The 15,496-nt window shown below is 43.3% G+C and overlaps 1 protein-coding gene and 1 long non-coding RNA gene across 2 annotated transcripts in view; one reads left to right on the top strand and one right to left on the bottom strand.

Moving 5' to 3' along the window:
• Window positions 1-380: 380 nt before the first annotated feature.
• MATN1 (matrilin 1) overlaps window positions 381-15,496 on the bottom strand; it is a 21,944-nt gene continuing 6,828 nt past the window's right edge. Inside the window, exons 3-6 of the mRNA XM_055798265.1 lie at window positions 11,532-11,754; window positions 8,836-8,961; window positions 8,139-8,552; window positions 381-6,263 (exon numbers count right to left, since the gene is read on the bottom strand). Coding sequence (XP_055654240.1) covers window positions 5,725-6,263; window positions 8,139-8,552; window positions 8,836-8,961; window positions 11,532-11,754 — 1,302 coding nt within the window. The 3' untranslated portion in view covers window positions 381-5,724. The remainder of the gene's footprint in view (window positions 6,264-8,138; window positions 8,553-8,835; window positions 8,962-11,531; window positions 11,755-15,496) is intronic.
• Window positions 11,663-15,496, top strand: part of LOC129783997 (uncharacterized) — a 20,266-nt gene continuing 16,432 nt past the window's right edge. Inside the window, exon 1 of the long non-coding RNA XR_008746239.1 lies at window positions 11,663-11,779. This is a non-coding gene — a long non-coding RNA (uncharacterized LOC129783997). The remainder of the gene's footprint in view (window positions 11,780-15,496) is intronic.

Raw genomic sequence — 15,496 nt, 5'->3', positions numbered from 1 at the left:
AAGGAGTTGTTATAATCTATTCTGTAAAGAGAAATATGCTTGGGTGCTGCTTTGTTGCACTAAAATGTGCACATTAGATAATGCTGACAAACATACCCTGTGGGATTTTTTCTAACTTTTTTATTAATATTATTTCTATTGAGAAACAAATGTAACATGAGAAGCTCAGCCTTTAGAGGTCTATATTATACATGTGTAAAATTGGATGACAGAAATCTTATCCCGAGAAGTCCAGGAGTTGGTAGGGGTTACTTGGGAGTCTGTGGTATACAAGATTTGACTGAGAGGACAAAGTTTTGCTATCAAGAACTGACTGTAATCCTTGAGCTAATGCTTGGAAATGTGTTGACTCATTCCTGCAAGGCCAAGAATATAATAAATTATTTGTTTTTTAAAAGAAGCTTTCTGTTTTGAGGAAGGGGGTCTCAGTTTCTCTATGGACCTGTTCATTCTCCTGCATTGAAATAAAAGGCTGTGACATGAGATGAAGGCTTTCCTACTCGCCAGCAAGACTATAGAGAGGTATTGTTGTCAGGCAACTACCACGAAGCTTACACAGAAAAGTAAGTTAAATTCAGTTTTAGAATTTTCAGCAAACTTTTAATGTTCATCCCAAACACATGTACTATGGTGACATTTCTGAACAGGCTGAGTTATTCTGAAAAGCTTTTCACTGAGTCTCAGGTATAAATATTTTGATATAAAAAATAAAAATAAAAAAACTCTCTAAACCCAACCCCTTGTGCTCACATTCACTGGTGCGCTGTGGTGCTATGAACAAACACGGCTGCTTCCCCCAACGCCTAGCCAGACTACAGCTGTAGGAGATAGGCAGCGTTTGATGCTTCCAGTCCACATTGCTTTTTTGCCTTGCCAGTGCTGGGAACCCAGGAACAGAAGAAGAGTCTGAAAGGTCTTGAGAGGAACTTAACTGGCTCTGAAGGTGCTTAGAGGTGTGGGATGAGGAAGGAGCTAGTAAGCCTCTGGTCGACGTGGTAATGCAGGCACCACTTCCATGGGCAGCAGCTCCCGCAGCAGTTCCCTGTGGTTTAGGTGCTAGTGATGATTTGTAGCTTTGGCTGAAATTGTGGAGACTGGAGAGATGAGGAGCAGGGGTACGTCTGCTGGGGTTGGTGTTAGCGGCACTGCCTTGCCTTACACAGAGCCACAACTGCTGGCTCCTTGCACATTATCAGGGCTTACCCACAACAGGTCTAGCTCAAGTGCTAGTTCACTGAGATGTTGTGGGACCACTAGCTGGCTAGGAAAGCTGAGCTTTTCTTTCTACATTGTGCAGCAGCTATGGATAAACCCAACTAGCAGCAGCGTCCTATCCTATCTTGTCTGCAGCGCACAGAGCTCATTATTGCATTTCACCTACTTACTGACAAATGCATCATGCTTAAATAATAAGCTGATCAGCGGCTTTGATGTTTTACACTCAGCATCTGAGTTGATTTTAAGTCACTTTGACTTTTAAATTAAATTATCTCATGCATAGAAACAAAAGATGCAGAAGAACACAGCAAGGATTCACAGAACTCATAATCAAGTACTTCTTAACACACATATATATTAAGCTTTAAATCGAGAACAAATCTTTTCAGTTTTTTTTAATATATGCACTCTATACGATGCAACAAACATTAGCGTGATCTAGCTCTCAGCCACACCCAGTGCTCTGCCCACTATACAATGTCTGCTCTACTGTTATACTTCTTCCCTTTTAAACAAATGCAGGTAGACTAGACTCTTTAAAAAAATACAAGCTGGCCATAGCACTGTGGCTGGGCTGCCCTCTGTTACAAATGAAGGAGTTCTAGTTTTGTTACATTAGGAAGCAAGGAAATAATATTGTTTTGGGCTCTTAGATGATCTTGTTCTCCAGGGCTTCGATCCTCTTTGCCACAGCTTCCAGTGAGCAAAAGTTAAGGGGAAAAAATGACAGTGAGCGTTGGTGATTCCTTGCCCAAGTGGTCCCCAGGCTGGCAGAACAGGGAAGGAGTGGAGCTGCCTGGCTGGAAGCAGGGGCAGAGGGATGCTGTCATCACCTGCTCTGGCATTTCCAGAACGGTTCAGGTTGATGAACTTTTACTGAAGGTGGGATACAGTCATGCATGCACACATACTCATGTGCACCTATACGTTTCCTATGGAAGGAAGATTAAAAAATGTGAGGATGATTGGAGCATGTTTTGAGTGGTTGGCAGAGAATCCCTGACCTTGTGGAGGATGGGTGGCGTGAGGAGTGGAGCAGAGTGCTTTTCTTGCTTTTCTTGGAGTTCTGTAGTGTGTCACAATTTTTCTGCTCTTTTCACTAATTGCTTTTCATGATGTGCCTGGGAGTGGCAACCCGCTGGGTGAGAACTACTGATTTACTCTGACCTTTTGCATAACAGAAGTCGTGGATTTCACTCAACTGAAGTTAAAGAGTAGAAAATATACCCTGCAACTGACATAGCAAAGCACAGAGATGTGTGAATCAATTAGAACATTGCTTTTGAAATTGTATTCTCTCCTTATTCTCAGTAATGAAAAATCTTCCTAGCCCTGTGTGAGCCACCCCAGGGTTTCAGTAATTCCTCTCCCCATGAGAAGTTTTTTTTTTTCCTTGTTTCTCTTTCATCCACTTATTCATGGTCTTTGTGCAATATGGCAAGACCCAGCGTGGCAGAATGCAGCCCCACAAACTCAGTTCAGATGGGACCCAGCTCATCTCACTGGAGATGTTCGCAGTGAGTAGGTACCTGAGGGTTAGTCTCCCAAAAATTAGTTTTAGCCAGCTGGGGTAATTTGGACCTACTCATCTTAATATTGGACATATCCATCTAAATTTATCCAGACCACCAACTATACAATAAGAGGTGGTTAGCTGTAGAAGACCTTCTTTCCTTCCAGTGCTGTGGAGCAACTTAGGCAGCCAGCTTGGATGTTTGCATTGTAGATGTTTACTGTCATAAAAAGAATCCCCTCCATGGAGCTTTAATGACTGGGGAGGCTGCATGTGGGCACCAGTGGTTTTGCCTGCTCCCAGCCCAGTGCTAGCCACTGCTGTTCTCAGCCCTCACCTTCGGGCCTCCTCCACAGGACCTGCAGCTTGCAGAGGCAGCATCATCATCCCATGCATGACCCAAGCTTCCACACACATCACATGGGCATCATTTAAGCATCTTTCTAAAAACTGACCTATGTCTTAGTGCCTATAGCTCATAGCTGTCTTGCAATGGTTTGACACATTCTATTTTGGCTCTATTGGTTTTGGTCACTTACTCTGGGTCAGACCAGTAGCTACTCACTCTGGTGCAGGGACTTTTCTTGTTATATCTATTCATAACCCAAGTACCTTGTTTCCCAGCTTCCTGACAGCCTACCCAACCTCCTTCCCTCATAAGCAGACTTTCCACACTGGTTCTTTCCAAAAGCACAACCCAACCCACTGAGTTCTGAACAAAGACAGTTTCTGAAGGATATATTTCCGCTTCAATGAATTTATAAGGTCTTCTACTTTTGTCTGGAACTTCATAATAGATTTACATTCACATGGATCTTCCTCTGTGGATCAGAATATCAAGAAGATGAGTTAAATGGCACAAAAAAAGGATTAAATCAAAATCACTGAGACAGGTGAAATAAAGCAATTCTCATTCTCTTTATCAGAAACAAGAAGGAAATAAAACCATCATTCCTTCTAATTATCTGACTATTCACTTCCGGCTTTAACCCCAGATGACGAGAGAATCTCACATTTTCTTTTTATATAGGCCAAACTCTGTTCACGAAAAGTCTTCCCTGGATTTCCAGTTTCCTGAAAGCCCTCTGAAGCTCTACTACTGATGCTTCGGGTTTGCCTCAAAAATCTGAATCTGACCAAATACAGTGCTCAAACCAGCCTCTGCCTTCCCAATAACATCACCACGGGGCCGTACTCACTTTGTGAAATACAAACTGGAGGCACTGTTCACGATCTGAGAGTCAAGACTTGTTTGAGCTTTGCTTCAGTACTTCATTTCTTCAGCAAGCAGAGAAATGTGCTGGTTTTGCTAATCAATTTGCCAATCTATGTCAATAATTTACATATTCTTCAAGAAAAAATAATTGAAACTGGAATAGGAGCAAAAAAGGATACTGAGATGACTGGGAAAAGAAAGGAAATGTTTCCCAGTCCACACTGAGTCAGCTCAGCTGCCTAACAAATGGAAGGAGTACATAGGCAAAGGCCTTTTTAAGGGAAAGGACATCACTTGCACAAAAACACAATAGGATTAAACCTGTCATGAATAAACTAAAGCTGAATATTAAGAGTTCTAGCCATTTGTTGATAAATACAAGCTGGCACTGTGAATCAAACAAATACAAATATTTCCTTTCCTTACAAAAACAAACAAACAAACAAAAAACCCCACAAAACCTCAGACATTGAGGTATTTACCAAAATTGATGATTTTGCAAACAAATATTTTTTTCCAAAATATATTTTTACTTTTTCTTTTTTGAATGCTGAAGCCTAAATGGATTTCCTTTCTGGAAAGATATTTAAATACAATATATTGGGGGGTTTCATATAGCTTGGATCAACTCCTACTTTTTAAAGGAGCCATGGCAGAGAATCTCTATCTTGCAAGCCTGGCTACCGGGTTCTGCAGACACAGGACCCTGAAGGTTGTTGTCGCTCTCAACCTTCCCCAGCAGGGAGGAAGGTCCCATCTTTATGAATCTGGAGATCAGGACACTTGCCCAGCATGACCCAGGACATCTGTAAGGATGGAAGGAATCAAATCTAGATTTCCTGAGGCAAGGCTCCTGACCACTACTTTTTTTTCTCTCTAATAGACACTCAGGGATAGAAACAGATGAGCCACTTGCTGCTAACCCACTAATATTTACATGGATATCTCTTAGCTTTGGCACAAATAACAATGTTAGAGATTGCAAAGAAAAGGGGAAAAGGAGAATAAAATTTGGCAATGTGCATTATTTCATCCAGTTGATGCTGTAGAGTGTCTCCACATACCATAAGAGGAGTGGAGATACCTGCACTGAGTGGGGCCATGGGCACTCAAAGGCAGGTCTACACACTTATGAGAAGTAGAGCTGAGCTTCTTAGAGCTCTCGGGAACTAAATGAGCCCCATCATAGGTGTGTGCAATGTATCTGCTGGGAACTGGAAGGAAGCATTTGCCTAGCAGGATAAAGGAGCCTGGCCAGCTGGTCTTGACAAGAGAGTATTAGGTTCCTGCTGAGCCCAGCAGTGTTACTCTTGGAAGCCCTACAAGGTATTCAGTGTCTATGAATGAAGCCCAAGTGTTTGGGATTCACTATGATCTGCCTGAACAAGCAGAAGCATTGCAAAAGGCCAATACTTCATAGAAGGCATATGATTCCTTCAAAACAAAAATCTAAAATAATTGTGGTAGTTCTTTTTTCAATAGTTTTAAAACCTAGGTTATTTGAAGGTCAATAGTCTTTAAATTTTATGTTATTCTTTACCTACTCTTATCGTGCCTGTCTCCCACTCAGTCCTCTCTCAGTCTTTGCTTCACTAGGCTACCCAAACATGAGCAACTTAGCATTCATCTTGCCCCAATTTAGACACTACAAGCCATGTAGAAGACACTAGATGCTTCTTTTAACTTGAAACATGTCACCCCTGTGGTACCTGTTTGGCTGTAGAACCAGCCAGTGGTTAGCAAGCTTCACTTCAGATATCCAATTTTGTGATGATCTTCAAATTAAGACAAATAAATCAACCATTAGCTTCTCTTTTAAGAGCATCTCTTCTTCCTTTATGTCACTTTTGGCTATTCCCAGGACCTGGAAGAGCCTGAATTCATAGTTTCTGAAGAGGAAGGCAAAGAAAGAGAGAAAGGTGGAGAAAAAGGGAAGGAGAAGGCAGCTTGTGAGAAAGGGAGGTGGCTGAGGTGTCGGGGTGGCTGTGTTTAGGTAACCAAAATGTTGATGTCTCATGATCCTTCCATGATACTGTGCCAACTCGATACGCTGAGAAGAGAGCTTTTTATAACATCCAACTGAAGGAACATTTTTGTCCTTCTGCCTCCAGCCTTCCAATGCTGTGACCAAATCCCGCCCTCTCCCCACTCCCCCACTCTCACCAATGCAGATTTTCATTTGTAGCTTCTTCCCAATCTTGCTGATGGTTCTGAAGTCAGCTGTGTAGAAGTAGTGCTCAGCTACTGGTTCTGAAGCAATTTCCCTCAGCTCATCCTCAACTGCATTGCCAACTCCCACAGCAAACATCCTAAAGCCTGCGAGCAATGGGATCCTGTGAGTCGGACAGCCATAGAGCATCATGCTGCTATGGTTCCAACCCCCTGTCGGCTTGCATGTCCTTGGTCACCTTCTGGGCCCTTAGTTTCCACACAGGTCTGCAGATGTTAACCAGGAAATTAATGCCCTCACCCTTTACTATTACAGACTTCTTTTGATTAGGTCAGCCACGGTTGCAAAATATTTTTGCAGGCAAAGTCTTACTGGAATTATGCAGACAATGCCCACTATCACCGCAAGAACCATGTTTTGAAGATACAAGTACAGATGATCATAACACCCTGCCAGAATCATGCATCCAAATAATATGGAAGCAATAATGCAGCAAAAGGGAACAGTGGAAGATTTCAATCCTAATTCAAAACCACTAATCAGCCTATGCAGTGGCAAAGTTCCCTGTGCAATGGAGACCTGCGGTTCAGTAAAATTGTAGCTGAACCTCTTTCTAAAATTGAACTCATACAGTCTGTCAGGAGCAGCCTATACTGTGAGTTAAGAACATGTCCAGGTAGATGCTTATACTGCCAAGAGATTGATCAGCCATGTCTGGCTTAAATCTGTTTCTATTGAACTAAACTGCAGTTTTCCCATTGACTTGAATGGTGATATTAGTGATTTTGAAACACCTGTTTCAAAATACTTGCCTCTACCTGTCCATGTCTAGACACTAGTTTCCCTTCCTCCCCTTTGCCTTGTCTTTCTACCTCTGGATGTATCCAATATTTGGTTTTTTTTAAAGTTGAACTTGATTAACATGTTTGGAATCTAGATATAAGCATCTTGTTGTTTATCCCACTGAAACAAGTTATGAACACATGTTGGAGATTTCTGTGTAGGGACAAAAGAAGAGGAAGAAACAAGGCATAAATTTTTGTCAACACAGAAAAACAAACTCTATACAGTTTATAAGGACTTTTTGTTTTATGTGCTGAACATCCACATGTCACCTTGCTTTGTAAATATCAACTTCTCATAAGCTCCTACCTGACCTTTATTGTGATGTGCTAGCCCTTAGTCCCATCGAGATAGAAGTTAAAGGCAAGGAAAGGGTTTAGCAATTCATGTGCACATTCTCATCCATCTAACACAGAGATGTCAGGAGATTTGGGAACTTGTTTGGCAGGTCAGCAAAGGGGCATATCTCAAGATATTTATACTTCATGGTATTTAGACATACAAAAATACCAATATGTAGCCACTGTGCATTTTTAATATTCCAGTAGAGGGTAAAGAAGCTTTCTTAGTGTGTCTGGGATTTGAACAGGGAGTCCATGGTTACTCCCTTAATCTGTGTTTCTGCTTTATTTATTGTTTTATTTCTTCTTTTTCTTTTACAGATCTTAAGGCTGCTACAGCCAAGCCACACTTGGCCCTGCAACTGCCATTATTCTCAATGGGACTCTGATGGTCACTGCTGCCTCACCGTCAGTGCCACTGATGCTGACGTGACTTTCGTTACCAACATCAGACAAATCCTAAGCTTCTCCCTGTGGTTTCCTTCACATTTATGTGAAGCATGTTAGACCAGTGTGCACCCCGTACCAAATGTGTGAAACTCCATCCTGCACAGCAGAGAGACCTCCAGTAGACTTAGATCAAAGATAGAGGGGCTGTGGGAACAAAGGCCAGCTGCTGGCAAACCAAGACTCATCTGAACCCCAGCCAGAGCTGCTCCAAGTTCTTTATGAGTGTGCAAGGGTAGTCAGGCAACACCTCGACAAAGTCACTCTATAGTGACCTATTTCTACCCTAAGTAAGAGATGTATCCAGGGAAAGAATCATACCTAGGATGATACTAGATGCAGTACTTGGTCCAAGGGAGAAAGAAGTCACTGAGAATTCAGGAAACCTACCTAAGTCTTTGGCTTGATTAGCAGCATCAGTGATGTAATCTTGTGACCGTCCATCAGTAAAGACTATGCCCACCTTGGGGACCCCAGGCCTAGCTCCATTGATGATAGAAAAGGAACTGTCAATGAGGTACTTCAGAGCCTGTCCCGTCATTGTTCCTTTCTCCATGTAGGCCATTTTCTTGACTGCTGCTTTGATGTCCTTCTTGTTCTTGAACTGCCCCAGTGGAAACTCCTGTCTGACAGAACTGGAGTACTGAACCAGGCCAACTTGGGCCTGTTTGTCTGACACCTCCAGTGAGTCCACAATTTGGTTGATGAATTTCTTCACCAGCTCAAAGTTCTCAGGCCGCACACTCTTGGAGCCATCAATCAGGAACACAAGATCCAGAGCAGATCCTAACCCACCACTGCAAGCTGAAGCAAAACATGAGAAGAGGGCAAAAGAAGACAGAAACTAAGACCCCCATTAATTACGTAGGGAAATATAACCCTAGTGTCATTTTGTCGGTAATGAAATAGGCTTAATCGATCAAAACTTAACAACAGTTGACATTAATTTGAAAATAATTGGTTACGAGTGCATGATTTCCTTTTTTGCCCTTTTTGAGCAGAACACATCTCCCCTGTCTCAGTTCTATCCCCACCATACCACTGCAGATCACAGCTCAGCTCAGTGCAAATGAAAATCATTACATACCGCTGCAGGTCTTTCCATCACTGTTCAGTGTGAAACCTTCTTTACAAGCACACTTGTACGCTCCTGGGGTGCTGGTACAGACCTGCTCACAGTCATGGTCTCCAGTGGCACACAGGTCTGACACCACTGTAAGCAAAGGTGCAGATTAAAATCAGAGACCATGCCAAGGCTTCTCAATTCAGACCAAATGCACAAAGCATATTTGTCCCAGACATACACTCATTGATAACTAAATCTGCTCTGCGGAAAGACAAAGCAGCAGAGGTCATCACTCCTTGGCAGTGACTGGGATAGGAGAGATAAGGAGAAGCTGTTGCAAGTCTTGTGACTCTAAGACAGAGCCAGGACTAGAAACAGTCTCCATACAAGGGCAAAACCCTTCTGCCTGTTGAGCATATCACAATCTACTTCCCTCTCCAAAGCTGCTGGATGGGATTTGGTTTCCAACCTACCATCTGGGCTGGCTAATACCCATTTTTCCCAGCCATGTAGTACAATTATGATTAGTGAGTTCAGCCCCATGTGCAGTTGTCTTTCCTGGATGGGATTCATGTGCAAACATAGTTGGAATTCACTTCAGAGCGACCCTCACACGTGCAGCTTTCAGATTCGCTCTCTACAAACATTTCTGCCTGCTGATCTTAACCTGGATCTGACTCCTGAGATGCTGAGCAAACAAAAGCTGAACTGCAGCACTCGGACCCAGCAGGGCTTAGTGACTGACAATACTGTCACAGCTACAGCAATGATGATGCAAAATAAACTCAAAACTAAATAGATCTGGTTGAACCAAATTAGTTTACAAATACCAGGGAAATCTGTGCAGAAAACTGGGCGTTAAGTTTACCAAAACCATGGGAGGCGGTACAAAGTCTTTCAAAGTTAAGAGGCTTCTGTTCATTATTTCAAGTCATTTGTATTCTGCTCTGTGTGTATTTTCTGCTTCTTCTGGCCTTCCCAATTCACACATCTGCATATTGTGCTAACACTGCTAGGTCTTTCCAGCATATATATAGCTCATATCATTAGGAATATTACTAACCATGCAGATGGCTGTAACACGGGGCTCTCAGGTTGAGTCTTCTGAAGCCTACAGACACCACCTTAGTGGCTTATTAGATCTAACTAGTAGCTGGATTGCCAAGGGTCTTCCTTTTTCCCTATGTGTTTGTTGAGCGCTATGGGGCCAGTGCTGCACAGTTCTTCCTGCTGTCAGTACCCACAAACCTTTGTTTGCAAGAGCAGGTGGTGTTTGGGTACATCTCCAAGGACAGTTTTATGCAGCTGCTTGCATAGCACTGTAACAACCCACTTGGCAGTTAATATGGTGCTATCCTCTGTTAGCTACAATAATCCTTAGCACAGTGCTTCCCTTGGATGCATCTCTGAGGGTTTTTACCATGGGGAGAACTTTGTCATCTGCATGTTACACATTTGAAAAGCAAGGCATAGAAAGTATTTTTCCTTTGCTCTTTATCTCTTTGAATTACATCAGTGCCAGAACTTCAAAACACATTGTCCGGCCTTTATGTCTCTGGCTGACTCCTGACTCCAGGGCAGCCAACACAAACTCCCACGGATATTCATGGCCTGGATTACACCTTCTCAAATTTTGTCTCTAACCCTCCCTTTAGTATGAAGTATTTGTTCCCCTCTTTCATGAGCTTCTGGTGCAATGACACCTGATTATAACACATGACCCATTTTATATTCAAAATTTTCCTCCTCCCTACACAGGAAGAAATTTTCCTTGACAAAAAGCTGCTCAGCCCCATCATTTTCAGCCTGAAAGTTGAATCATGAAATTTTACGCATCTTGGAGAAATTGGTCTCTGAGAGTTTTACAGGTCCATATGTGTATATACGTTTGCGATGTCTTGCCATAGGCGCTGCAGTGTATCACATCTTTTAAAAAGTGTCACCACACATTTTGTGCTTTGATAGGATGGGCATGTGAAACCCCTGGGCCTCTCTTGCTGACACATAAAGTGGATATTTATAGACCACCTCCTACAGTCTTGTGGGTACATTTGAAGGTAATAAAGCTTTCTCACTTTCATGTAGGAGTTCATGTTCATGTTCCTCACAGTTCATGTAGGAGTGAATATGTGTTTGTAGGATAGTCGGGCTCTTTTTATATGTTGTAAGAAAGGCATTAGATACTGTACCAGCCAGGAGAATTTCCTGCCTCACAAGGCTTGCAAAAACAACAGCATAGTCGGGCAAAGGCTGTTCAGTCTCTGGCAGGGAAGTGAAACCGTCCCTTACTTGACTGGGAATACAGAAGTCAATACTGGTGGGGGAAATTCCAAGCCAGATTCTCAGAACTTCCCAGACAGATAGGCTTAACAATAAGGACAATGATTTTAGCAATATAAAGTTCCTGTTTTCCAGGTTCGTTCTCAGTGCCTCAAGGACTAAGTGGCTCACATTTACAAACTCTTCTGTGCCAGTGAATTCTGGAGACTTCTTTAACTAAAACCTGAAATTCCCTAAACAAAACCTGAAATTCTTGAAAGGCAACTTCAAAGAGCATCTGTTTTCCATACTGCTTCGGGCTCTGTCAGACTCAAGTCCTTGGAACATGGAAGCAGATGGATGAAGGGTGATCGCACATACAAGTTCTATGTGAAAAGCTTGCTGGTAGCCACTTGCAGCTCTTGGCTAGGAACGCAGGGGTTGTGGCAAGGACTTACCACAGAAAGCTTCTTGAAACTTGTGGGTGAGCTTCTCTATGACACTGTAGCTCTCTACATAGGCCACATGATCATCCAAGGGCTCGCTAGCGATCTGCCGCAGTGTGTGCATGTCCACACGGCCAACCCCAATGGCAAAGACCTCGATGCCAGCTGCTCTGGCCCTTGCTGACACATCCTGCACTCCATCCTGGGGACGTCCATCAGTCACAACGATCGCCACCTACACAGAGGAGAGCAGAGGCAAGGTGGGTGCTTGAAGGGGCGTTAATATCACTATTGCTTGTGGAACAGGCTGGGTTAATAAAGAAGGTTTCACATTTCTAAAATTAAACAAAAAGGAAATGCCACTCCCTTCCTGCCCCCTCTTCTCGTTCTTCCTGAGATCACGCAAACCATTCTTTTATGTGGGATTTATTTCTTTCTGAGCTGGAAAGGTTAAATTGCCAGGGACCTGACTGATTTAATTAAGGGACAACTGGTGCATCTTGCCCCTAAGGAAACCAACGTAAAGGTTATGTTCTTCACACGCAAACTAATGCTCAAGCTGAACTCTAACTATTTTCATGAACCCCCAGCTGACACTAAGCACAACGCTAACTCAGTATGGGACTTTAAAGAAACTCAGGAAGTGTCATGGAAACTTCATGAGATGAAGACTTCCCCATTTTATAGATGGGAAAACTGAAGCAGAGAGAGGGGAAGAGATCTACCTAAGTTCATGCTGTGTGTCAGTGCCTGCCATGATTCCTGATTCCCTGTTCCACAATGAATAGCAGAGATGAAATCCTACCCCTACTAACATCAGCATTAAAATGACAGCGGGTTTAAGTGGGAACTGGATTTCACCTTCTATTAGATGGAGCCCTGAATCAGTGGAGAGCCTCCAAGAGTCCTGCTTCTGTTGCTACCTTGTCCATTTTTCTCTTTATTTTTCTTCTGCTAAGTGACATTGCCAAAAAACCTTGATTTTTGTTCTTTGTCAGTTCCTCTGTTCCTGCCACTTTCCCTTACAACTGTTACTGTGACACCACTGTCAACTCCAAAGCAACTGATTGGGGTGTATCGCAGTGTGGAGAAATATAATCAGCAGGAGCAGGTGAGCTGCTAAGCAGCAAAAAAACCCCACATTGTAGGCAAATACCCTCAGCAATACAGAAAGTGAAGAAACATCAGATGAAAAAGGCAGGGGAAAAAAAATCTATCTGGCAGCAGCAGTGAGTTTAGATGAGCAGTCATCTGGTCATGAAGGCAGTATTTGCTATTCCCCTCTATGTCATATATAATCTCCATCTTTCTGAAGATTAAATCAGACCCACCAGCTGCTCTGTTAGGCTGGTGTGATGGCTGTTTCACATCCTTGGGTGGAAAAAAGTAATCTAGGGTAAGGTCAGGGGTGGAGTTCCCTGCCCCATGTGTCCAAGGGGTGCTGGCCATGCAGAAGAAGTGTCTCCTTGCCCCTCTGCCCACACTTCAGCTGAGGGATGGCTGAATGCTGCAGTCTCCTGCCCCAGAGGAATACTGCAATACTGAAGGACTCTGCTGCCCTGTTCAGAGCTTTCCTTCTATGCAAAATATCAGTGAAGCATGAAAATGTAGAGCTGCTCAATCTGACACAGGTCTGTAGGTTCAGGTGTTTATCTGCACTTCCTAAAGGCTACAAAATTAAAAACTCCTAGTAGCATCACAATTCTGTAACTGGCTGCTTCCAAAGGAAAAAAAAAATAGGAAAATTCAAATATTTCTCTTCTGCCTGTGGCCGAAATAAGGAAAAGCATCACCTGTGGCAGATGTCAGTGTGTGTTGTAAAGGAGGATGACCATGACAGTCAAAGGTCGACCAAAAGGAGCTCTGAGGCTGTTTCTGGAGCAAAAGCCCGGACAAGGAGCAGAGCCAGCCATGCAATCATGCCTTCTGCCAGGAGAGCGAGCCCTCAACTCAGCCACTCGGCTGAACAGCTCTGCTTTCTGAGTACACCCAGAAGCTCTGAGATGGGGGCAGCCAGTTAGAGCTTATCAAAAGCCAGCTTGTCAGGAAACAATATGTATTATCAAGTAGCTTCTGCAAGCAACACCAAAGAGGTTTCTGTAGCCGTGTATCTTTCTCACAGTGTTTGTCACAGGATGGAGGTGATGCATGTCCTCCTGGCACTTCTCTGTCTAAATAAAGTGATTCCCCAAGTTTAATCAGTCCCTTTCATTCTTCACATCAGGGTGGCATCTCCACATGGGCCCGAGCCCCAGAGGTGACCCAGGAGGTGTGTGGTAGCAGCATTCACATCTGCATCCGATGGGAAAGATCTTCGCCATGCATCTTGTGAAAATCTACTATAAAGCACTCAAAATTCATGTTGCTTTCTGATCTGCTGTTGGAGAAAACAAAAATTCTGGGTACAAAGAGTCTGAATCAGGCATCAGGAATTATCCAGTGAGCTCACAGCTAAAACAAATGTACCAGTGAGTCATGGTAAGCACCAACCAGCCGGGGAGCCTGTCACTTGTGCCCAGGACCAGGTGCTTACAGAAAGGCTGGAAGAAATAGAACAAGTATAATGTGATCTTGCTATCATCTGAAGTTATCTTGATAATCAGGAAATCCTGATTTTTTTTTCCTGGGATCCCACCTCTAGATATTTGCCCACCCTGCCAGACTGAGGCAGTGAATTCCAGTGTGAAAAAAAAAACCAATCCTTTTTTTTTTAAAAAAAAACAAACAACCAAACAAACTACCTCCAAATTATTTGCAGTCACAGGATGTCTGTAATTCTCTGTGTTCTGACCTTGTTTCATTTAAAAAGCTGAGAGTCCAGGTATGTGCCTTGTTTGGTAAAGAGCAAGAGACAGGTTGGAGGAAAGGGGAAAGGAGCAGCCGCTGCATCCTGGAGAGGCTGACGCGGCTCTGCAGCAGAGGCTTGTGCTGGACTCACAGTAGCCATGTGAGAAGAATTAAGAAAGGGTGAATGCTTTTGCTGTCTCAAATAGCTGAACAGGATCTTCAGTTTTGGCCTAAAGAAACTCAGAAACTTTTGCTGTTCAAGGTCAAAACTTCCACCTGTTTTAACAGCTTCTTTTCATTGTCCCGTGAATTCCTAACTTTCTGGATCCTTCTTGTGTTACTTCTGTCATATAGAAACCCCCCACGTTCTCATGACACAATTTATTCCTGGTTAACTAAGACACTAGAGTATTCATGGGCATCCCTAGGTATTCCTGTTTCAGGGTTACCATGTGTAGGCAATCCAGCAGCTAATGAGATAGCTATGTCTCATTATGCGGTGTATAACGTCAATGTTGTAGCAGCACTGAAAGGAGAATTGGGTGGAAAGTTGAATAAGCCCTTGATTTTCTCAGCAATTTGACAATCTATTTGTTGTTCTTTCTAAAGAAAGATAAAAGTAATTGGGCACCCCTGCAGTTTTTGATAAAGGTATAAATAGACTTTGCTCTGAGCTTCTAGAGAAACAAATAGTGCTTTTCTCTCTCCTAGGGTGACATTTGCCGCAGAGAGCACAGCAAGACCAAATGATCTTGTGGTGCTTTGATCAGTATCCCACATGGCTGACAATCGTAGCACAGATTTTCACAAGGTCTTGCTGGGTTTCTGCTGTGTGAAGGAGTAAGGACTATGTCCAGTATTTCTGGAAGTTTCACGTCCCTAAATTACTGCATGACCTATTCACCCACCCACCCCACCCACCCCCAGGCAGGTGACGGGGCCACCCTGAGCAGCTTTAGGTTCACAGAAGGGAAGAATTTTCTGGACTTCAGGATATCTTCGAAAAAAGAAAAGAATAACCAGGGAACCAAGGAATGCAAATGGTTGTGGAGTCTTCCACCTTGGAGATATGCAAAAGCCATCTGGACACTGGGAAACCAGCTGTAGGTGGCCCCACTTGAGCAAGGGGTTGGCCAACATGACCTCCAGAGGTCCCTTCCAGCCCCAACCTTTCTGTGATTCTGTCTGTC

Source organism: Falco peregrinus, chromosome 3 (assembly GCF_023634155.1).
Source record: "Falco peregrinus isolate bFalPer1 chromosome 3, bFalPer1.pri, whole genome shotgun sequence".
Taxonomy (NCBI): Eukaryota; Metazoa; Chordata; class Aves; order Falconiformes; family Falconidae; genus Falco; species Falco peregrinus.
Note: the sequence above shows the minus strand (reverse complement) of the source record. Positions and strands in the feature narration are given on the sequence as shown.